This window comes from Eurytemora carolleeae, unplaced genomic scaffold (assembly GCF_000591075.1).
Source record: "Eurytemora carolleeae unplaced genomic scaffold, Eaff_2.0 scaffold56, whole genome shotgun sequence".
NCBI classification, from domain to species: Eukaryota; Metazoa; Arthropoda; class Copepoda; order Calanoida; family Temoridae; genus Eurytemora; species Eurytemora carolleeae.
In genome coordinates, this window is record NW_019396129.1 from 393330 (window position 1) to 419144 (window position 25815).

The window sequence follows — 25815 nt, forward strand, 5'->3', positions numbered from 1 at the left end:
CATTTATAAGAAGAAAATACATTATAAAGAGGCTCAGTCGGTAATTTCGTTGTACAGGACCCATTGTCATCTTTTGCATATAACGGGCTGGGTCGACTCTGCAGTCTACACTGACTGGACGGTACGACTGAATGCATTTACAGTAGGTGTTGTATTGGCACGGATCATACAACTTTTAGACTGTGAGAGGGATCCTGAATCCAATAAAAAGGGCAAGGTACTAATGGAAGGAAGGTTATTTCAGAGGTGTACACATTTTTTGTACTGCCGTGTACTGTCTTTCGGCTTTGGGCGGAAAAGTAAACACAAGACGGATGTCACAGCCTAACATTGAATCCATTTTCACAAAATTAATCCATGAAATATTCTGGTCAAAGGAAACTATTATGTGAATTTTCAAAATTATCAAAATTAAATGCTTTTATTCTCCTCGGGTACTAGAAGAACACTGATCTATCTATTCTTGTTTACAAATTCCGTCCAGAGAGAACTGGTTTCAATATGTACGCAGAGTATACAGGGTGTCCCAATATACATAGGAATTCAGTGACGAATTCGATATCGTCTTTTTAAATAATTCTTTGATTTAGTTTAGTGATACCTACTGAGAAAGCTGTAATCTGTAAGAGTTTCGTCTGCTAGGTTCACATTTTGTTTGTTTATGTTTTGACTACATAAGGGTGTACTTAGTAAAATAAGAAAATTGCAGTATACAAACAGAGTAAACTTGTCCGTCTTCACTGCCGTCTTGCGGAGACATTATAGACACACTTTATAGTCTTTTACCCTTTTCATAAAATAAACTCTAGCAGACATAATAATATTATGGCTTTTGAAAGTAGGTATTACAATGCTAATTCATAACAAAGACGATTATCCAATTCGTCACTGAATTCCCATGTTTTTTGGGACACCCTGTACGAGACCGCAATTAACTTTCCTTGCATTAGTACCTTGATAAAGGGGAGCTTCCTAGGAAAATTGATTCCCTTCATATTGGATTGCACATGGCTATGTGAGATGAAAATGTGCCAAAAATATATTTTAAAAGTTTGTCAAATCTGAATCTAAAAATTGAAAGCTTTGTTTGATTATATCATATAGATTAAAACTTTTTTCATAAATCATATAATCATAAAAGTAAAACAAAAAAGGAAAGGATTTCAGAGGTTTCCAAAATGCAGATTTTTGTCAAAGAAAATGGAAATTTCCAACCACTATTTTTTCCATCCGGGAAAAATATTATCGACATCTTTGTCGATTTGTTTTAAAATCTTTAAGTACAAAATAAGTTTTCTTTGTATATTTCATTAATATCAATGTTGTATTACATTAGATTACATACACAGCATTCAAGCAATCATGTCAATAAAAAACTACAGAAACTGAACAGTAAGCACTAGCCACAAAATCTAATTTTCAATTCCATCAATCTGCGTAACCTGACGATGTAAACTTTTGATGTTAAATTAACTATTTATTTTTCATACAGTGAAACCCTTAAAAACGAATACATCGGAAGAATTTATCAAATGTCGTCTTGACAATAATGAGTTTTATACTATATTACGTAAATTTCAGTATTTGCGAAAATAAATTAATAGCCATAAATATGCGGGAACAGTTTTAAAGAGTTCCATATAATCATTTAATTAAAAAACTAAATATCTGCAACATTCCATTATTAGAGAGTGAAGAGTACGACATTTGATGAATTCTTTCGATGTATTTGTTACTAAGGGTTTCACTGTAGTTTGAAATATCAGAGGTGTTGCAGCAATGCTATACGAGGAAAACAAAAATTTAATTTGTGGCGAGTATTCAGTTTTTGCTCTTTTTATATTTTTCTGTCTTTTATTTTCAAGCAGCCATGTTCCCTTACTGCCCCTCCACCCACGTGAAAATATCTTCATAGAAGAGTTCTCTCCAACGAATGTTTGCGGATATTTTATCTAAGCTCTGATCCACGGATTCAGCTGAGCTCCCCAGTTCTCCTCTATGGGTGGAGAGGAACAAACGAAGTTTATCAAAGCTCTCTTGTGTATTGGAGTACTCCGGATACCTGAGAACCATGTTCTTCACATTGTACACGAAAGTATCCCCGTAAAACTCCTAAAAAAACATATTTATGACAGTTCTTGAACTCTGAATGAAACATTAGAACTCTTTCAAGAGACTATAAAGTAAAATCGAAATTTCAAATGATTGGAATGTATATTGTCGTTATTCTATCGGTTTAAACATTTTAAAATCTAATCATTCCTACATGGTTTCCTGCATAAGAAATGCGCAAGTCACTTGTTTAGAGAACTGCAATTGAAAATAATCAGGTTTCAAAATTATAACCGTTGATATCTTTTTTCAGACACATCTTTTAAGGGCATTGTCGACATCTCAGCATTGAGACTCACTTTAGATTAAGCTAAAACTAACGGGAGGACCATTATATTACGCGGGAGGACCATTATATTACGCCAAAATTAACGGGAGGACCATTATATTACGCTAAAACTAACGGGAGGACCATTATATTACGCCAAAATTAACGGGAGGACCATTATATTACGCTAAAACTAACGGGAGGACCATTATATTACGCTAAAATTAACGAGAAGACCATTATAAATTACACTAAAATAAACGGGAGGACCATTATAAATTACTCTTAAATTAACGAGAGGACCATTATGAATTAGGCCAAAATTAACGGGAGGGCCATTATAAACTACGCAAAAATAAACGGGAGGACCATTATAACTACACTAAAATAAACGGGAGGACCATTATAAATTACGCTTAAATTAACGGGAGGACCATTATAAATTACGCTTAAATTAACGGGAGGACCATTATAAATTACGCTTAACTTAATGGGAGGACCATTATGAATTACGCTTAAATTAACGAAAGGACCATTAGAAATTACGCTAAAATTAACGGGAGGACAATTCTAAATTACGCTGAAATCAACGGGAGGACCATTATAGTCTCTTTATAGTATTTTACCTTAATCTTTTCCCAGTTGTCCTCGAGCCAGGTGAGCATACGAGCTGACCCATCTGCCTCGCTGCTGTCTCCTATTGCCAGGTAAACGTATCTCTTATCCTGGGTCCTGAAAACACATAATAAATGTTATAGTATAAATAAAAAAACATCCTGCCTGCCGGATTGTAGAATTAGGCTAGATAGATTTCTCATGACATTTATCAATCAGAGCTGTATCCTTGGTACACCCTTGAGCAGTGTTTTTCCCTGATTGTAGAATTAGGATAGATAGATCTCTCAAGATATTTATCTATCAGAGCTGTATCCTTGGTAAACCCTAGAGCAGTTTTTCTACCTGATTGTAGAGATAGGATCGATAGATCTCTCAAGATATTTATCTATCAGAGCTGTATCCTTGGTACACCCTAGATCAATGTTCCTACCTGATTGTAGAGTTAGGATCTATAGATCTCTCAAGATATTTATCAATCAGAGCTGTATCCTTGGTACACCCTAGAGCAGTCATCAAGGTCGACTTCTCCAACAGGACGTTTGTCTTCTGAATATATTTTGTTTTTATACTTCACCCATCTACTTTTTGATATTAAAGGGACCGTGATGTCATTTCAAGGGATTCCAAATTTATTGAGTGACATGTTCCATTCACAACGGTACCCTTAAAAGCTTTCCATGTGATCAAGAATGAATGTGATATCTAGATATTTAACTTTAAAAATCGAGCATTTTTAAATTGTGGATTCTCTTTAAACGTTACTTGACATACACGTGACCAGACATACACCTCAAACATTACTCATCGTAAACAGCCCTACCTCAAACATTACTCATCATGCCCAGCCCTACCTCAAACGTTTTCACATCCCAAATTTACCTTTGTATCGAATAAATCAAATAAAGAAAAAGAAGTTTAACTAAAGTAAATTGAACCACAAAGATTAAATAAAATCTGAATATATTTCATTTTCCTGATTTATATATTTCATATTCAATATTTGCTTTAACATTGTCTTTCACTTCAATTATTATAATTTAAAGGGAATGTATGCGTAATGTATAGAAGTTCTCTTTTTTAAAGGGGAGTGAATACGGATTTCACTTAAGAAACTTATAAATAAGACCAATGAAGGCTTATAAAAAAAAACTATTTCAAGCGGTGAAAATTTGCAGAAAAGTATGAGAATTAAAACTAAAAAACTAACCTGTAATCTGTCCCAAGCTAAATCCCAGTCTTCCTCATTTCCGTATTTAATACCAGTACAGTACACCCAGCCTTTCTCATCAGGGTTCACACTGTACATAATCATTATAAATATTGTAGTACAGTGCACCCAGCCTTTCTCATCAGAGTTCACACTGTACATAATCATTATTAATATTTTAGTACAGTACACCTCGCCTTTCTCATCAGGGTTCACTATGTGCATAATCACTATTAATTTTGCAGTAAAGTACGGATTAACTTTGTACATAATCATTATTCATATTGTAGTACAGTGCATCCCGCCTTTCTCATCAGGGTTCACGCTTTACTTACATAATCATTATTATTATTGTAGTACAATACACCCCACCTTTCTCATCAGGGTTTATGCTGTACATAATCATTATTATTATTGTAGTACGTAGTACACCCCGCCTTTCTCATCAGGGTTCACGCTGTACACAATCATTATTATTTTTGTAGTACGTAGTACACTGTACACCTCGCCTTTCTCATCAGGGTTCATGCAGTACATAATCATTATTATTATTGTAGTACTATAGTATACCACACCTCGCCTTTCTCATCAGGGTTCACGCTGTACATAATCATTATTATCATTGTAGTACATAGTACACTCCGCCTTTCTCATCAGGGTTCACGCTGTACATAATCATTATTATTATTGTAGTACGTAGTACACCCCGCCTTTCTCATCAGGGTTCACGCTGTACATAATCATTATTATTATTGTAGTACTAAAGTATACCACACCTCGCCTTTCTCATCAGGGTTCAAGCTGTACATAATTATTATTATTATTGTAGTACGTACTAAGGCAGTATCAATGCAGTCCTGGATACCGAGGGAGCAGGCCCAATCCAACACCAGGCTTCGTGTAACTACATCCATATACTCATTAGAGTTACTTCCGCTCACCTAGAGATATATTAGTAATCAGAGTCGAGAACTATTAGTTAAGATAATTATAATTTTTTTAAAAAATTACTAATGAAATCCTGTCTTTAGATTGGCCGAATCATCAAACTTTGGCCTTTGAACTTAATGGAAGGAAAGGGGGGGGGGGTGATGGCACAGGGTTAGTTTTTTTCTGGAACTTACCATTTCCGACCATTTAAGAATAACCTGTTTTGGTTTTGAGAATTATTTCAAGCAATTTAATAAAACTAGAAATTCAAGGCGCTTCGCGCCCTTCTTTCTAGCCTTAGAGGGCGCTTCGCGCCCATCTCCTAAATTAATTGTGAACATGTTCTCTTTGTGTACATCGTAAAACAAAACAAAAATAATTCGCGGATTTTCACAAAAAATTTCGCGGATTTTCAAAATTTAAAAAAATTTAATGACGATCGAATTTTGATGGAGACAAATATTTGAAATTTTGATGATTCATAAACCTTCCCTGGAGTCCCTAGATGTCCCACAAAAAATTTGGGCCCGATCGGTTCAGCCGTTTTGACGTTTATTGGATACAAACAAACAGACAGACAAGCCAAATTTATATATAGATTGCCAACTAATTAGTTCTCAAACATATATGGAAGATATGGAGAAAAAATATTTAATCATGCATTTGGAGGTTTTTTAAATTAGAATACAGAAGATTATATGTTAGCTTGTCTTTCAGTCGTAATAAAACAAAACATTTAATCTTTTACGCAATTCAATGTTTCGAATTATATCTAAGAATATATAAACTGGTTGTAAATTCTAAAACTGACCTGCTGATATACGTTCTAGAGCAGAACTCTGACATACTCCTGGAACCCGGGGAACCTCAAGGTTCCTGGTGTGAATTCTAAAACTGACCTGCTGATATACGTCCTGGAGAAGAGCTCTGACATACTCCTGGAACCCTGGGAACCTCAAGGTTCCAGGTGTGAATTCTAAAACTGACCTGCAGATATACGTCCTGGAGCAGAGTTCTCACATACTCCTAGAACCTCAAGGTTCCGTGTGTGAATTCTGAAACTGACCTGCTGATATACGTCCTGGAGAAAAGCTCTGACATACTCCTGGAACCTCAAGGTTCCAGGTGTGAATTCTAAAACTGACCTGCTGATATACGTCCTGGAGCAGAGTTCTCACATACTCCTGGAACCTCAACCTGATATACGTCCTGGAGAAAAGCTCTGACATACTCCTGGAACCTCAAGGTTCCTGGTGTGAATTCTAAAACTGACCTGCTGATATACGTCCTGGAGCAGAGCTCTCACATACTCCTGGAACCACGAGGTTCCAGGTGTGAATTCTGAAACTGTCCTGCTGATAAACGTCCTAGAGAAGAGCTCTGACATACTCCTGGAACCTCAAGGTTCTAGGTTTGAATTCTAAAACTGACCTGCTGATAGACGTCCTAGAGCAGAACTCTGACATACTCCTGGAACCCTGGGAACCTCAAAGTTCCGGGTGTGAATTCTAAAACTGACCTGCTGATATACGTCCTGGAGCAGAGCTCTGACATACTCCTGGAACCCTGGGAACCTCAAGGTTCCAAGTGTAAATTCTAAAACTGACCTGCTGATAAACGTCCTGGAGCAGAGCTCTCACATACTCCTGGAACCCGGGGAACCTCAAGGTTCCAATTGTGAATTCTAAAACTGACCTGCTGATAAACGTCCTGGAGCAGAGCTCTGACATACTCCTGGAACCCGGGGAACCTCTCATCCTTGGCCAGCATATTCATTAGGAACTGTAAACTATTCTTAGCGGAGCCCAGGGTCACATAATCCATCTCAGATCTTTAATTAAACATATTTATACGAAAGATCTAGGACGAACCATAGAGTTACAGGGTGTCCCAGTAAACATGGAATTTGAGTGAGGATTTAGATATTTTCATCATGGATGATTTTTTATCTAGTCTCGTAGGGAAATTAGGTAATATACAACGCTAATTCTTAAACAAAGACGACGTTGTATTTGTCACTTAATTCCCATTTTTATTAGGACACCCTGTACATTACGGGTTGATATTTTCACTCTGGTTTTTATAGAAGTAATTATGCGTCCTGTAAATGGCCAATCTTTGTTAGACAACTAGAACGTTTTTATTAGAAAATTAGCACGTTATTGTTAGAAAACAAGCACGTTTTGTTAGAAAACAAGCACATTTTGTTAGAAAACTCGTTCTGTTAGAAAACATGCACCTTTTTTAATGAAAAAAGCACGTTTTTGTAATGAAAAATCACGTTTTGTATTGAAAAAGCGCGTTTTTATACTAAAATAGCACGTTTTTGATAATCATATGACAGGACTTATTTTAAAATCTAGGAAGTTTTAGATAAAAATCTACGTCTCGCTACTTTATAGATTTCGTCCACAGAAATTATTTTAATTAAACTAACGCTTGAACCTGATGTTTGAAACAAGTTCTAGAGCTATGGAGTATGTAAGTTGACCGGCTCTGGCCAGGTTTAGAGCATCATCTACTAGCTGAGCTCGGCTTAAGTTCGGAAGATCAGTATAGGATTTGATTAATCTATTCCAGTTTTCAGGAGAATAGTTCACCCTGTAGTAACCCATTTGACCTGAAATAAACAAAATCAGAATCAAACTCAGTGAGTTAAATTCAAATTCACATTAAAAAACATGCTTTTTATATCTGTAGTTATAAAGATTTCATACTTGATACCAGTGGAAACCCATAAAACTGTGAAATAGGAGAACTTCCTTATTTTAGACTCAAGTTAGGATTTGAATAGTCCAATAAAAATGGGGTTTCGAGCTAAAAGTAACATCTTTTGCTTTACATATAACTGCTTAAACGACGCTTTTCTATTCCACAGTTTTATGAGATTCACTGTATATCAAAAGAATATTATTTAAAACATATTCTTCAATTTGGTATTACTTCTATATTAACTATTTAGTAATCAAATGATGAAACTTCATAAACTACAGGCTTGGCTCAAACCAAGAGACTTTATCGACGATATTGTTGGGCAAAAAAATAAGCTTTAGCAACCATATCCGGTAACATATTAGAAATCAGCTGTAGGGAACCATATTCGGTTACATATTAGAAATCAGCTGTAGGGAACCATATTCGGTTACATATTAGAAATCAGCTGTAGGAACCATATCCGGTTACATATTAGAAATCAGCTGTAGGAACCATATCCGGTTACATATTAGAAATCAGCTGTAGGAACCATATCCGGTTACATATTAGAAATCAGCTGTAGGAACCAAATCCGGTTACATATTAGAAATCAGCTTTAGGAATCATATCCGGTTACATATTAGAAATCAGCTGTAGGGAACCATATCCGGTTACATATTAAAAATCAGCTGTAGGAACCATATCCGGTTAAATATTAGAAATTCAAAACATTTTGGTTCTTCTTAATAGCTCGATAATAAGAGGGGTTATAGTTGAAAACTTTAAAGATTAGGTTCTTACCAATGTTAAAGATATAGGTTTCATTATAATCAGTTGAATTAGCAGGAATAGTAGCAGCAGCCTCACTCAACCAAAAGTTTACTGAAACAAATCAACATAAGTCGTTGAAAAGTACATCAATTTCTAAAATCTTTTCTTTATTTAGATAAGGGCATGCCCGATTTGAACGATACCCTTGAAACCTTTATTTGATCAATAATGTGGGATATATCGTCATTTTTCTAGCTTTGATAGCAATCTGACGATTTTCTCCATTTTTTCTTAAGCAGTTATTCCCAAGTCACTTTTATAGTATAAAACATATCTCCTTCAATCTTGATCAGACAAAGCTTAAAATGAAACCGTTGTGTATTTAACATTATAATTGAAAAGACACTTGAAATTACACGTACAGTCCCTTTAAAAACTTACATCAAATATATATATTTAAAATAAACCTGTTGTGTCTGAGAGATTTTCTGAGAGACTTCTGTAGGAGATTGGAATCTTCCAGAGTTCTTCACTCTTCTCCTTCTCCTCAACATTAAGGTTAAACTTTTCCTGAGATATCTCCCAGTTTCCGTCCCGGAAGTCTACATTAAGAACCGGATATCCTTTCTGCAGTGTCCAGGTGTCCATTATCTGCTTGACGGTCATGTTCTGGTTGAGAACCCCGTCCTCCTGGGCCTGATCCTCCAGGGAGGCCCAGAGATCATCCTGCTCGGCGTTTGAGTACGCATGCGCCTGGGACAAATAGAAAATATTTAGAAGACCTGTTTCGGCGGAATTACAAGTAACCTTAAAGTTAATTGCCTGATTTTTACAACGTTTGAAATAAAATTCTTAATCTTAATAACAATGAGTAAGATTTTGTCGCCTTTCTAACAATAGGTATTCTTTCTTTGAAACTTCACAAATAATTTAAAGATTTTGTTATACCTTGGAATTTATCATTTAGAAGTTTAAAACTTTACAAATAAGTAATTTTAAGTTTTTATATCACCTTAATAGAATTTAAAAATTTTACATTAATTCAAAGTTTTATACATCACCTTAAGAATTTAAAATTTAGAATATAAAACCTTCACAAAGTTTTGATATTACCTTAAAATAGTTTGCAAGACCCTGTCTAAATGTTTTCTTTGTCAAGAAGTTTTCCATCATTCGGATCAACACGGAGCCCTGAAATTTAAAAATCACAATTTAAAACGTTTAATTTCTAAAAATGTCAATTTCATTCTTTGTTTTTCCTGTTTAAAGGGGCTGTAAGCGTAGTTGCAAGTGACCCCCATGCAAAGATGGCAATGTCTGATTCCCAACAGTACCCGTTAAAAAGTTGTCTAATCAAGTATGATTTAGATCAAGTATGAATAAAATATCAATGTCTGTAATTTAAAAAATAGATGTTTAACCACAAAGTTTCTCTACAAAAGTGTCTTGTGCATTTCTGCTGCAGGAAAACACATAAGAGTTATCAGAAATAAACACTTTTGAATCTGAAAAAATGACTTTCAGTTTGACATTATTAATTAGATAAAGGTTTCAAGCAGTGGCGGATATAAGGGGGGTTATTGGGGTTATTTACCCCCCCTAGAATCCTGGGGGTAAATACCCCCCCTAGAATCCTGGGGGTAAATACCCCCCCCCCTAGAACCCTAGGGGTAATTACCCCAAACCCCCTAGAATCTTGGAGGTAATTACCCCTGAACATATATATTCAGGCCCTGAATAGCAGGGGTTACTCCACTTGCTGCCTCTTCAAGTTACAGTTGCCTTGACCCCTTCACTTCAAAAAAAAAATACATTCCCTATTGCTTAGTCAGCACTCAAGTGTAAAGACTTCTATTTTCATGATAGTAAAAGTTTTTGCGGCATTTTGTAGATGCCTAAACAGTTATAAGCTTTGAAAACTGTTTAAAATTTAAACAAAAAATATGAACGGAACTTATGTATATTGATAATTAGGTTGCTAACATGGCTACGGAACACCATGAAAACAGAAAGGCTATCTAGCCTTGCACTCATGCACTCCCATCCAGGGGCGTACGAGGGGGGGGCCGCGCCCCCCTCTACGCTTGCCCCCCCCTGAGAGGCTGAGAGGGGGCACCCATGAGGGAGGCTCTTTTAATATTACATCTGCTTGCATTTCCCTTCCTCAGGCCACGCCAAGTGGCGTACCTAGGGGGCAGTAGTCCTGTTGCCCCCCCTGGGAGTTCCAGACGGGGCACTGCCCCCCCCCCCTGGAAAATACAAAATTAAAAGGAAACTACGTTTAAAAAGTAACACCTGACAATGACAAAGACTAAGGATTTGTCTGAATTCACTGTTAATACAAGGAGAGAAGTTTTAGCCTTCTAAAGAGAATACTTCTTTACACAAGATGTACTATGACGGAGAACCCCCCCTACAGAATCCTTGCATCCGCCCCGGGTTTCAAGGGTACCGTTGTGAATCCGACATTGCATCCTTGTGTGGAGGGTCACTTGCAATTACGCTTACAGACTCTTCAAAAACATTATTTTCGGACCTTGCCGTATGAGATTCTGTCGAAGTTCTCCTGAAAGATGGGGTTCTCAATGTTGACGGAGATGGAGTGGGATGAGGGGAGGGAGTCCAGGTAGAATACATCATGAACATCAAAGTTTAGAATCTGGTCTCTGAACAATAATATTATTAGATTTTTTATTTATATTTACAAATATATATATATTTACAAATCAAAAATATAATATCTTAAATTCTAATTATCAGAGTTTTTATTTCACGAATAATAAACATTTATACTCAGAGATAAACTATTATCTTTGCTTTGTTCATCTAACTGAAAGGAAATGAGTATTTCCAAAAAACTCAAATTTTTCATCCATATATCTTTGCAACCTGATGTTGTAAACCTTTGATATTTCAAATTTAGATTAATTGATCGAACAGAATTGAAAGTTTGAATCATTTAAGGTCTACGACATTGGGTTTTAAAGAATCAAGTTCTTAGTATTAAATAAGTTAATCAATAAGTGAAAATATCTTAGAAGTTGTTCAACCATTTTTTTAATAACATTTTTAGATAGCTATCAAAGATCGAAGCTATCAAAGATCGAAGCTATCAAAGATCGAAGTTATCAAAGATCGAAGACGATCGTCTCTCAACTGTCAAATCAGTGGGAATCCTACAATCTCATATAAGACTGTACAAAGTACATTGAAAAAAGTTGTTTTCGATTTATTGAAATTAGAATCTAAAAAGCCAGAACAAAATTTGTAAAAGAAAATAGTTTTTTATGAAAGAACTAGCAACATTTTGAGACGAAAGGCAAACAATCTTTTCGACTGTAAAACCACATCAATACTTTACATGACTTAATAAAAATACATTTTTTAAATTAAAATTATTTCAAATACTTACAATAGTTTCATTTCTGGGGCAACATGATCAGCTCCCAGGTATTCTATATAGGAGGCAAACCCTTCGTTTAACCAGAGATCATTCCACCATTTCATGGTGACAAGGTTTCCGAACCATTGGTGAGCCAGCTCGTGGGCCACTACAGTTACCACCCGTAATCTAAACATAAACAGTTACCACTCGTAATCTAAAAAAAACAGTTACCACACGTAATCTAAACAAAACAGTTACCACACATAATCTAAACATAACAGTTACCACACATAATCTAAACATAAACAGTTACCACACGTAATCTAGACAAAATAAATACAAATTTTCCTTATTTTGATATTCTTAGTTTTCAAATTCAAATTTTCTAATCCCTATACCTTTACAACCTAGTGGTGTAAACTTAAGATATTTCAAACTTTGATTATTTGATCTAATAGAATTCATAGGTAAGGTCTACAACATTTGTTGCAAAGATATAGGGATAAAAAAATGAAAAAATAGTTTTATATGAAAACCAAATCGAAGCAAAAAAAAATACTAAAAAAATTTGATTTCTTCAGTGATAACCAGAAAACTGTGGAATAGGAAGACGGAATTACATATAGCATGCACTATTTATGTAAATTCAGGCCCGTAGCTAGGGGGGGGGTGCAAGGGATCAGGTGCACCTCCCTTTCTCCTTAAATGGGGGTGCACCCCCCCCTTTTAAATAACAGAGGCGCAACAAGGGGGGGGGCGGCCGGGCGCGCGCCCTCCCCCTAGCACCTGAGAGGGGGGGGGCCCCCCCCCCTGCAGAATGAAAAGAAAGAAAGAATGGCGAAAATCAGTATCACAGGAATAAGAAAACCAATAGAGTTATTGTAGAAATTTTATTATACTATAGTTAGTTTTAAAAAGAATATGTTTATCTTTCTCAATTCTCAAGGCTCAAGGCCATTGTAAACATTAAATGTAAGAAAAAGTTCTGAACTGTATTTTATTTGTGTTGAGTTTATAGAGTGCTCGTAGATATCAAAATTTGAATTCTTATGGTAAAATATTCCAAGTTTGAAATATCAAATGTTTACACCACTCGGTGCAAAGATTTAGGGATTAGAATATTTGAGTTTGTAGCAAAAAACCAGTTCCAAATCTAGAGAAAATTCTGAACCTGGCAAATTTCTAACTGATTATCATATTTGATAACTAACAAGATTTATCTTCTTTGACAGAAGTTCTTTAAAATCGAAAATGAATTTAGATTATGAATGTTGGTTAGATCAATCATTAATTCAATAACTTCAAGAGAAAAAGTAACATTATCTGTCCTTTTTCAATGTAGATGATTAACTTCAAACCCTTAAAAAAGCACTTTTGTTTTTGAAAAATTTTCGAAAAAGGGGGGAAACCCCCCCCCTTAACCCCCCCCAAACCCTAACAAAATAATATATTGCCCCCCCCCCTAGCAAAAGTCCTAGTTACGCCTCTGTTAAATAAGATGCTTGGTATAATCTTCTCTTGAAAATTATATTCTGAGATTGTACATAAGGTTTGAAACAGACGGGATGATAGTTCTCTACCTGTGTGCTCAGTTTGCTGTACTGTACACTTACAACTGTTCACTAATATTGATATACTATAGGTTAGGCCAGAATCAACCTTTAATATCGAATTCGTCTCTGAATTCCCATGTTTATTGGGACACTATGTAAAATGTAACAAGTATATAAACAATATGTTCCATTATATATCAAATATATAAACAATATGTTCCATTATGTATCAAGTATATAAACAATATGTTCCATTATATATCAAATATATAAACAATATGTTCCATTACATATCAAGTATATAAACAATATGTTCCATTATATATCAAGTATATAAACAATATGTTCCATTATATATCAAATATATAAACAATATGTTCCATTATATATCAAGTATATAAACAATATGTTCTATTATGTATCAAGTATATAAACAATATGTTCCATTATATATCAAAAATTCAATTCCTTAAATTGTGCAGAAACTTTTTGCCTCAGTTTCAATATTTTGTCCTCACAATTCAAAATTTGTAACCGTGAGGTGAGTACTAATAATTAATATCAAAATTAACAGTATTTTCTCTCATCCAATATTGTAGAATTTAAGCTAAAAACTAAATTATGAAAAATATATAGTCTTCCATAAAATCATTAAATTCGGGGAAAATCGAATTTACACTGTTAAACATTAAGTTCAAGCTAAAATTATTAGTTTTCATATCAAAACTAGAAAGATTTTCTATGCCTCGTGTACTACGTTTCTCTCGGTGATCCCGGGCCCATACTAAACCACTCCTCTTTGCACTCCCCTCGGGAAAATCCTGGCTACGGGCCTTTTGTAAATTTGATGTTGTTACAAAGCAAATAGTTTTACAACTAACTTAGTAAATTATTATTAATTGATTATTATTTTTATTCATTTCGCTATTTAAAGTCATATCTGCAGTCTAAAAGTCGTCTTCCTATTCCAGAGTGTTCTGGTTCTCCCTGTAAGAAATGAATTGTTTAATAGATCTATAAACCTGCTGCTTTGTGAGAAATCTTCTTGATTGTATAGTATAGCAGTATCTCTGTAGGTTATCAGTCCCCAGTTCTCCATAGCTCCAGACTAAATACAAGTATCCGGGTTAATATATCTGTAAAATCTATATATATATATATATAAAGTAGTAATCTCTGTTAGTTTGTTTGGATGTCCGATCATGTGTCATTACTCATGAACCCCTTGGCTGATTTAAACTGGGGAACTCGGGAGAACCCCTGGAATGTTCTTAGTTTGGTTTTTAGATTTTAGATTTTAAATTGAGTGAGTTCAGTAGACTTTTATTCGGAAAATAGCTAAAATCGTAATTTGAGACCAAGCGCGGGTAAATGGTGGGAGTAACTATGAGTCCCCTGGGCAACGCTGGGTTCCCAAGCTAGTTATAGTAAATTATTTTAAGGAAATCCCTTGAAATCATAGATTTTGCATTTTTAGGGAAGGGGCGCTAACTGTGTGTGTGAAGAACCTTGAATTACCTGGAAGTCAGGAATAGCCGCCATATCCATCTTCTCCAGGGGGAACTTGTAATCAAACAACTCCTCATAGAACTCAACAATCTGGAGACAGATAGAAACAAAATTAGATATTTTAAAAACTGTCTCTATGATACACTTTGTTTCTAAAACAAAACTACTTTTTTATATTTTTTATATCCTGTTTAATCCGTTTTTAAAGGTTTTTGGTTTTCAAATAAAAATATTAGAACAGAAATATAGAAATATAGACATATTAGAATAGAAATATTGAAATATTTGAATATAAATATAAAAATAATATTATATAAATAAAGAAGTATTAGATTATAAAAATATAAATATTAGAATATGAATATAAAAATATTAGAATATAAATGTAGAAATATTAGGATATAAGTATAGAAATACTAGAATAGAAATATAAAAATATTATAATAGAAATACAATAGAAACATAAAATTATTACTTTAGGTCCAATATCTGCCGCATATTCTAATTCAGGAATTTTCTCCTCCTGAGCCCAAATTTTAAAGTTTTCATGTCCTGCAATATTTAAAAATTATTATTTAATATTATTACTCATGAGTCATGACTTTGCTCAGCACGCTAAAGGAATTGAGTCTTAGTCACAAACTCATATTTTCTAATCCCTTTATCTTTGCAGCTTGATGTTGTAGACCTTTGATATTTAAAACAATAATTTCTGTCAGATTAAATAATCTAAGTTTGAAAAATCAAAGGTTTACACCTTTAAGCTGCAAAGATATAAGAATTCAAAAATTAAGATTTGTAACAAAACTCAATTCCTTTAGTTGTGTTATTGCATAATTATTAGAATATATTAAAAAAACTACTTGTTAATCATCTTTTATGAATAATTGATTTTTTTATTTTTTAACTATGCAACTGTATTGTGTTATTTTATGGGGTGATCTTTTTTGCTGAGATTTTTACTTGTTCAAATTCTACTAATCCAACAAAGTCAAATTTAAAAATTCAAAATAAAAATCATATTGTCCCTGTGCAGTAAAACAACACAAAGTGGCTGGATGTGTAGTTAATTAAAATCAAGCAGAGATTATTTTAAATTATTATTTATTTTCAACTTTGTGTACGTTGACGATCTTTGGTTTCTAAAGCTCTGCTAGAATTATCAAAAAAAAATTTTACAATCATTAAATGTAGAAATAGGGATTGGGAAATTAGGGTTTGATTCGATTATTCAGTTCCTTTACAAGAAAATCGTGTTTGCTAGGTAAAAAATAAACCTTAACTAAGTAACATCTTATCCTAGTGAAAGCATAAAAAATAATTGAGTATTTGCCACAAACTCGGATTTTCTAATCCCTATATCTTTGCCAACTTGATATGGTGTCAAAGTTTTATATTTCAAGCTTAGATTATTTGATCTAACAGACTTATAGTTTGAAATATCAAATGTCTGTGACATTGGTTTGAAAAGATAATCCAAATTCGAGTAAAATACTTGTGTAAAATACTTGTGTAAAATACTTGTGTAAAATACTTCTGTAAAATACTTGTGTAAAATACTTGTGTAAAATACTTGTGTAAAATGCTTGTGTAAAATACTTGTGTAAAATGGACTAAAATGATTGTGTTCACCTGGTGCAAATGTGTTTCCAAACTCGCTAACAATAAACGCTAAAAGATAAGTTGACATCCTGACACTTGTCTCATACATATCCATCACATAGTCCTCATTCAGCTCAACCAACCCACTCTTAGGCATGTTGGAGAGAGATATCATATTCTTCTTCCGTCCTAACCCAATCGTAAAGTTTGCTTTCATATCAGGTTCATCGAAACAAGGGAAAGCTCGCCTAGTACAGTAACAAAATGTATAAGATTAAAAGATTGCAAGCTTCAGTGCTTTATAGTTCTAAAGTACAAATTAGAATAAGATAGTTAGTGAGGGGAAATTAAAGGCTTATGCGAGAGTAGAGCAAGTCTTGAAAATTGATGATACTTTTAGCAGAAGTCCGATCTATGTTAATTTTTTCATTTGTTAGTATATCTTTTATCCAATATCCATTGTCTTTTATCTTCTATCCAATATCCATTGTCTCTTATCTTTTATCCAATATCCATTGTCTTTTATCTTTTACCAAATATCCATTGTATTTTATCTTTTATCAAATATTCATATTGTATATTATCTTTTATCAAATATCTATTGTCTTTTATCTTTTATCGAATATTCATTGTCTTCTATCTTTTATTACATATCCATTGTCTTTTATCTTTTATCAAATATCCATTGTCTTTTATCTTTTATCAAATATCCATTGTCTTTTTTCTTTTATCAAATATCCATTGTCTTTTATCTTTTATCAAATATCCATTGTCTTTTATCTTTTATCAAATATCTATTGTCTTTTATCTTTTATCAAATATTCATTGTCTTTTATCTTTTATCAAATATCCAATGTCTTTTATCTTTTATTCAAAATCCATTGTCTTTTATCTTTTAATATCTATTATCTATTATTTATTATCTATCTATTATTTAATATCGATTATCTATTATTTATTATCTATTATCTATTATCCATTATCTAATATCGATTATCTATTATTTATCATCTATTATCTATTATCCATTATCTAATATCGATTATCTATTATCTATCATTATCTACTATATCATTATCTCTAAATGTATGTTAATCACATTTTTTGCAATGTGACTTATTTGACGTTTTGATACTCGAAATTTTCCAATACCTGGCATCAGTAGATTCGAATTGTGTAGTTGCGATCGTCTTCGTTACATTCGCGAGATTATCATAATATGAACTTCTGTAGAATCCTGCCAGGTTGTCTTGCAGCTGACTTTAAATACAACCTCTTTGAATTTTAAGATTAAAATAAAAGTAATGTATATTTTCTGACTGTCCTAAGAAAGCAAGGAACCCCATGCACTGAAATAAAAAGTGAACACATCTGTTAAAAGAGATTTGTATCTTCTTTATACCGATTGGAATCTCTTTAAAACCCATTTGCCGAAACTTCCAAAAGAAAAAAATGGCCAAATTAAAAAAATTTAATTGCTCGATCAAGGATTGAAAGGAATTGAGTCTTTGTCACAAACTATGATTTTCTGATCTCTATTTCTTTGTAATCCAGTGCCGTAGACCTTAGATATTTCAAACTATGAATTTAGTTAGATGAAAAATCTAAGTTTGAAATATCAAAGGTTTAGACCATCAGGTGGAAAAAATATAGGTATTAGAAAATCAGAGTTTGTTACAAAGACTCAATTCCTATAGAAATATTATAAGAAAAAAATCTAAAATAATATTTTGAGAAATTACTCGCCCCAAAATCTAGTTTTCGAATCCTTTTTTTGCAATCCGATGTCATAGACCTTTGAAATTTCAGACGATCAATACTGCTGGATCAAATAGTCAAAATTTGAAATATTGAAGGTCTACGACATTAGGTCGAAAAATAGAAGGGTTCTGAAAAAAGGGACGAGTAATTTTTCTTTAGATCTCAATTATTCTAGCGTTTTGATTGTAAAGATGAATTATTCAAAAAGTGTTCCTGATAAAATGGAATGATATTGTTAACGGCAGGTTTGCAGTGAGTGGTTCCTCCAGGTACAGGATAAGATAGTCTCTCTCCTTGTCGTATCCAACACTGGAGACGGTTAGTTTAAACCCGTCCATACTCACTAGAACACTCTCCTCGTCTATATATGTATCCCGGGTGTGCATAACAATACACTAAACAAAATATATAAAGAGATTACAAACATTCTTTTATGAATGGCAAAATATATAAAGAGATTGCATACATTATTTCATGAAAGGCAAAATATATAAAGAGATGGCATACATTATTTCATGAATGCCAAAATATATAAAGAGATTGCAAACATTATTTCATGAATGGCAAAATATGAAAATATCTTCAGATTTCCGTTTTGAAAAGAAGTCTTTAAGGAATTTTGCCTCAAACTCTGATTTTCTAATCCCTATATCTTTGAAACTAATATGAAGTTAGTTAATCAAATAATTTAAGCTAAAAATATTTTTACATTAGAAAATTTGAGATTGTGACAGAGATTTTATTCCTTTCCTACATACGCAAATTACTTGTAAAGAGAAAAACCGCAATGAAAATAAAGAGTTTGTCTCATTTATCCATGTAAAGACAAAGTTAAGATGGTACCGTTGTGAATGGTAGATGTCACTTTAAAAATACCTTGTCATCGCAATTGTTTTCTGCCTCTACGATGTTGCTCTCGATCCTGATGTTCCCGTCGATGGTGTAGTTGTTCTCTATGATGAAGGGTATCAGGGATAGGTTGTAGGAGACAGGTAGAACATGTCGGGGTAGTCGTACATCCTTCACAAACCCCATCTCATTGTTTAACAAGTTGACAAATCCAATTTGGTTCGGAGCTTCAGCATTCTCTATCATACACTCCCATTGACCTTAATATAAAACAAATGAAAGAACTGATAACTCCTTTTCATGCTCAAATTCATAATCCTGATATATATTGCCAATTTGCTGCCTTTATAATCCTGATATATATTGCCAATTTGCTGCCTTTATAATCCTTATATATTGCCAATTTGTTGCCTTTATGAAACTTTTTCATTTAGATTTAAAATATTGTAAGTCATACCGCCAAAGTTTGAAATATCAAGGGTTTTATCCTGAATTCTTTCTTTCCATACATCCTGTATCCTCTAGTATTACTGCCTGGATCCTGTATCCTGCATCCTACCTAGATCCTCTAGCACTACTGCCTGTATCCTGTATCCTACCTAGATCCTCTAGTACTACTGGCTGTATCCCGTATCCTACCTAGATCCTCTAGCACTACTGACTGTATCCTGTATCCTACCTAGATCCTTTAGAACTACTGACTGTATCCTGTATCCTACCTAGATCCTCTAGAACTACTGACTGTATCCTGTATCCTACCTAGATCCTCTAGAACTACTGACTGTATCCTGTATCCTACCTAGATCCTCTAGAACTACTGCCTGTATCCTGTATCCTACCTAAATCCTCTAGAACTACTGCCTGTATCCTGTATCCTACATAGATCCTCTAGCACTGCGCCTGTATCCAGTATCCTGTATCCTACCTAGATCCTCTAGCACTACTGCCCGTATCCTGTATCCTACCTAGATACTCTAGAACTACTGACTGTATCCTGTATCCTGTATCCTACCTAGATCCTCTAGAACTACTGACTGTATCCTGTATCCTACCTAGATCCTCTAGAACTACTGACTGTATCCTGTATCCTACCTAGATCCTCTAGAACTACTGCCTGTATCCTGTATCCTATCTAGATCCTCTAGCACTACTGCCTGTATCCTGTATCCTACCTAGATCCTCTAGCACTACGGCCTGTATCCTGTATTCTATCTAGATCCTCTAGCACTACTGCCTGTATCCTGTATCCTACCTAGATCCTCTAGCACTACTGACTGTATCCGGATTCCACACTTCCTGTTCTCCTGATCAGTGAACGCTGTATATCCTTCCAATGCTGTACTTCCAGTGCTAACAGCTCCTACAACATAAGTCATGTTATAAAGTAGTAATCGCGTTCCAGGCTAGAACAACGACGATATCTCTTAGATTTTTTATCAGATAAAGGTTTAATAATTTTTATTATACAATTTTTTAAATATGATACCTGATTCTAAATCCAAGGTAATAATGAAGTCTCCAGGAACCCTCATTGTGCACATTCTAAACTCCAAACCAATATTTATTTATATTCAAAATATATTTTTTTGAAATAATAGCTTTCATTAGAATGTTTGCCTGGCAATGAAATGATCTGTCAGATTTATTTACAAATAAAATGAAATTTTATAAATCCAGCAATGAAATGAAAACTGAAAAATCCACAAAGTTAGCATTTCAAAGTGTGCTCGAAAAAAAATGAAAATTAAAGTAACATTAAAGAGCCAAAATTATTAGAAGAAAGAGGGACCCTTTAAGCCTAGCATAATATATTTTATATCCTACTGGTGTCACGCTGTGACACTGACACCTAGCAATCACAATGACAAAACTTTATAAAAAGTGTTAAATAAATGATTCAGATAAAAGTTTACGACATCGTGCCAAGCTTTAACAAAATAATAACAATCAAAAACTGTTTAAACATGTCAACAAAATTTGCAAACTATGCGAACAGAACAAAAACTTGAAACTTCTCATTTTTAAATAGTTAATCATTGTAAAAACACAAAAGTAGGTTTAATAAAAGATTTGTTGTAAATTTCTAGTTGCAAAAAGAAAAAAAATGCAACTTATTTAGATGGAATGTAATCATAGGAATTTAAAAATAAAAGAATGCATTTGTAAAAAACTTCGGGTCAATTAAAAAAATGGAATGGATAAAAGTTCCTGAAAAATATGTAAAAATAAATAATATTGATTGTTCCTTGACTGGATGGGTTGTGAAGCTCTGCACCAAACTGTAGCGTTCATGTCTCCAATCTCAGCTGGATAGGTTCGATCCAAACTAAACAAAATCATTAAAAACTAGATCATATATATCCAATCTCAGCTGGATAGGTTCGATCCAAATTATACAAACCATTAAAAACTAGCTGATATGTATATCCAATCTCAGCTGGTTAGCTTCGATCCAAACTAAACGTACTAAATCATTAAACACTAGATGATATATATCCAATCTCAGCTGGATAGGTTCGATCCAAACTAAACAAATCATTAAACACTAGATGATATATATCCAATCTCAGCTGGATAGGTTCGATCCAAACTAAAGAAATCATTAAACACTAGATGATATATATCCAATCTCAGCTGAATAGGTTCGATCCAAACTAAACAAAATCATTAAAAACTAGATAAAATATTCAATCTCAACTGAAGAGGTTCGATCCAAGGTTCGAATGAAATTGAGTCTTCGCCACAAAATCAAAATTTCAAAATATTTATCATTTTTCCCAGCAATTTCATAATTATAAGATTTTTCCCAACAATTTCAAAATAAATAGATTTTTACCAACAATTTCTTATTTATAAGATTTTCCAAGAATTTCATAATTATGAGACTTTTCCCAACGATTTCATAATTATAAGATTTTTCCCAACGATTTCATAATTTTCGATTTTCCCCAATAATTTTAATTCGTTAGATTAATCCAAACAATTTCATATTTCTTACTTTTTCTCAAAAAATGTTATAATTTTGAGATTTTTCCCAACAATTTCATAATTAAATGTTTTTTCCCAAAAATTTCATGATTATTAATTCTTCCCAACAACTTTAATAATTTTGAGATTTTTCACATGTTTTTTAATCTCATCCAATATATATTTGTTTAGCTGAAGAAAAAAATCTTATATTTGTCTAGTCCTCCTGAGATAATGAATTTACATAATGTTTAAAGAATGATACGTCAGGCAATGTTTGATCATAGGTCATGATAGTTTTAGATATGTACTTACTTTGCTGACCCCAACATATTACGAAAAAGTGTGACTTTTTTGTAGCCCTGGACAATGGACAATATATGGGCATGTACATTTGAAATCTAGAATTTTTAAGATATTAAAAAGTGTACAGAGATGCTAAAAAAACTTCTAATGTTTTAAAACGCGTTTTTTTTCCAAATTATTAGTTCTACCTGAAACCCATATCTTCTATACCAGCAGAGGAAATACCAGGGAGAAGTAGGCATCCTTTAATTATATTTTAGTAATTATTCATCATCAAATACCTTATAGGCTTCTAGGCCGAACACAATTTTTTTTTAACTTTGAGTGTTCATAAACCTTTCCATGTCATGTGATGAGTGGCCAAATAAATTGGACTTGATCGGTTTAGCCGATTTTACGTTTATTTGGCACAGACAGACAAGCCTAAATGTATTTTAAATTTTGATTAACCAGAGGCCGAATTTAAAGAATTTGAGCCGCGGCTTTAATTTGAGACGGTGACTCAAATATGGTTGGTTCCGCTTAAAATTGTATCCAATGTTTCAAGATTTAAGCCGGCGTTCAATTGAAAACCGGTTTTTGGCGGATTTTAGACTCGACTCAAATTCATTGATTTCGGACTCAGTGCACTAAAATAACACGTTTTTCACTGTGCACTCAACATTGCTATATATTTCCCAGGGGAAATTTAAATACCTTTATTTTAAAATTGCACTCTAGATATACCAATGTTTTAACAGTGTACCAAAGAAAATTAGCTTTCATACTAAGTAAAATAAAACTGAAAACTGTATTTTTAACAGTGTACAAATCTAACAACTTAATTTTTAACAAATGCAACGAACTCTGATTTTCTAATCTCTATATCTTTGAAACTTCTTTGTCCAAACCTTTGTTATTTCAAACGTTAACCATTTGATCTTGTAGAGCTCATAATTTGACATCAGGTTGCAGAGTTATAGGACTTTTTTCTTTTTTCCAATGTTTTACTTCTACAATGAAATAATGTTTCTACTAAATTCTTAACTTAACCAGAAAATTCAGTAAAAAGGAATTGAATATTTGCCAAAAACTTTAATTTTCTAATCTTTAAAACCTGTTGACTTACACCTTTGATATTTTAAACTTAGATTATTTGTTCGAACAGAAATCATAATTTGAAATATCTAAGGTCTAAGACATTAGGTTGCACACATATATGAATTAGAAAATCAGAGTTTGTGGCAAAGACTCAATTCCTTTATGATTTTTTGCTTAAAATTATACCTAAAAGGAAAAAGAGTCTAAAGTTGTTGAATGACTCCATAATATCTCCTTCTACCAAGGGGGAAGGAGGGGAACTGAACTAAACTCTAGATAACGGTCACTAAACAAACTTTTCCACAGAAGGGTGTTTAAAAACATTATCCGTGAAAATATACAAATATTCCTCAAAACTAAGGAATAGATTTTTATGAGTTAATTAAGATTTAATATTTTAAATGTTTATATTTTTTAAAGAAGGTTTTAAGCCTGCAGGGAGTCGGGCGTTAAGCTCACTTTGTGTTGAAACGGAAAATTTCTTCAGGGCTCTGTAGTGTTCTTTGATAAATAGAAAGTTTCTTTATATTAGGTTTCCATTAAGTTGAGCGCCGATTGAAGGATTCATAACTTTGATTGGATGAGATAGATAGAAAGATAGATGTTACCGCCATTCTATTTCTATTGGTTCAGAATATACAGTAAACACTTGACTGAACCCTGATTGAATCAGGCGCTAATGGACGCGGCATACAGGAGTGCGGGGTTAGCAGTGTACACTTGAGGAGATTCTCTTTTCTCTTCTTTAACTGTTACTTTGGAGGGATACCGTTTAAAATATTTATAAGGGGGATTCCTGTTAACAGATGTGAGGCACTAAAATCTGTGAGGTGATCGTAAAGCGTGGTTTTAGGACAACGATTGGGACCCGAATATCAGTCCCTTTTTATATTACTAATTACCCCCCCCTCCACCCCAGCAACAACCTGATAAACATTCCATTTAAATCAATTTATTCCTGTCTTATAAAACCAAATTTTGTTTTATCATTACGTGATTTATCCTAATTTTTTCCAATAATAACTAAAGAAAATAGCATATCAGATTAAAATCTTCCATGTTTTCCATCATAAGTTCATAACTCCTCTGATTGAAGAGCAAAAGAACAAAAATGTTTTGAATTTCTTGCATGAAACTGGAGTAATTTGCTTCTAGGATGTCACAAAGTCACCAGTATTGAGCAACAATTTGACCTTCTCCTTATATCTAGTTTGAGTTGAAAGCTTTTAAACCCCACAAAATGGCTCAAAATATGAGTTCCAACGAATTTTGGAAGACCCAAAAAACGCGAAATTATCGTAACATTTTTGACAGAGATTTCAGCGAAAAATGTAAGATTTCATTACACACATAAAATTTACTTTAATTTGACGTGGTGTCCCAATATATAACGTCAATTCTTGTCAATTCTTTTCTAGTGGTAACTGGAACTGTCTCTGGCAAGCTTTAATATAAGGCTTTTTGTACAGTGGTCGGCGATTATATCAATACAATGAAGACGACTTTTTTCATAAATAATGCTTGGAACTCTTGCACGCAATAGAGAAGCTGTTTATTTCTCTTTGTTTACTTGTTTGTAATAAATATAATAATAACCCTAATTCATATATCTTGTATATAATACTATGTTCTTTTATCTCTGAACAGACCTATCAGTTAATCCCATTTTTACCTGTATTATCAAACCTAAAATATAGTTAGTTGGAACTCTGTTTTACTACGGTCAGAAGTATTAATTCTCGATAGAGAATAAAGAGTTTGAGAGAGTTGTATCTGGAATGATACACACTTAAAGAAATATTGGAGTAAAGCATTTATTACATGTTTTTGCAGTTTTAAAGATTGATAGAAATCAAAATTGAAATAGAAAGTCGTCTTCATTGTATTGATAGATACGACTACGACTGATGAAATTAACCCTTTCTCAATTGGGCTGCTTTTACCTATTATAGGTTGGGGGGGGGGGGGGGTTGGCAGTCCAACTTTTCAAGGACAACTCATTTTTGGATGATTATAATGCGTACCTATTCTGGTTAAGGGTCCAGAATAACACTGAGAAGCTAAACATGGTGAATATCAACAAAGAGATCATCAAAATAAATTTATATTTAGTTAAGTGTATGGTATACATTGTATATCAAATTTTTTAAGGAGATTTTAATGAACATAATTTTCTCCGTTCTGACATTACATCAGATCAGAG

The 25815-nt window shown here is 33.4% G+C and overlaps 1 protein-coding gene across 1 annotated transcript; it reads right to left on the bottom strand.

The window, feature by feature from the left end:
- Positions 1 to 1692: 1692 nt before the first annotated feature.
- Positions 1693 to 24189, bottom strand: LOC111695813 (aminopeptidase N). The gene is made up of 24 exons (XM_023465254.1): positions 23799 to 24189; positions 22721 to 22775; positions 21505 to 21585; positions 20746 to 20801; positions 20512 to 20619; positions 19287 to 19519; positions 18624 to 18805; positions 17802 to 17909; positions 16680 to 16897; positions 15523 to 15599; positions 15057 to 15137; positions 14561 to 14646; positions 12013 to 12171; positions 11137 to 11266; positions 9714 to 9791; positions 9068 to 9353; positions 8631 to 8711; positions 7581 to 7755; positions 6831 to 6966; positions 5042 to 5146; positions 4206 to 4484; positions 3429 to 3544; positions 3007 to 3112; positions 1693 to 2112 (listed from the first exon to the last, which is right to left on the bottom strand). The coding sequence occupies exons 1-24, from the start codon at positions 23836 to 23838 to the stop codon at positions 1879 to 1881; spliced, it is 3210 nt and encodes a 1069-aa protein (XP_023321022.1). The 5' UTR covers positions 23839 to 24189; the 3' UTR covers positions 1693 to 1878.
- Positions 24190 to 25815: the final 1626 nt, after the last annotated feature.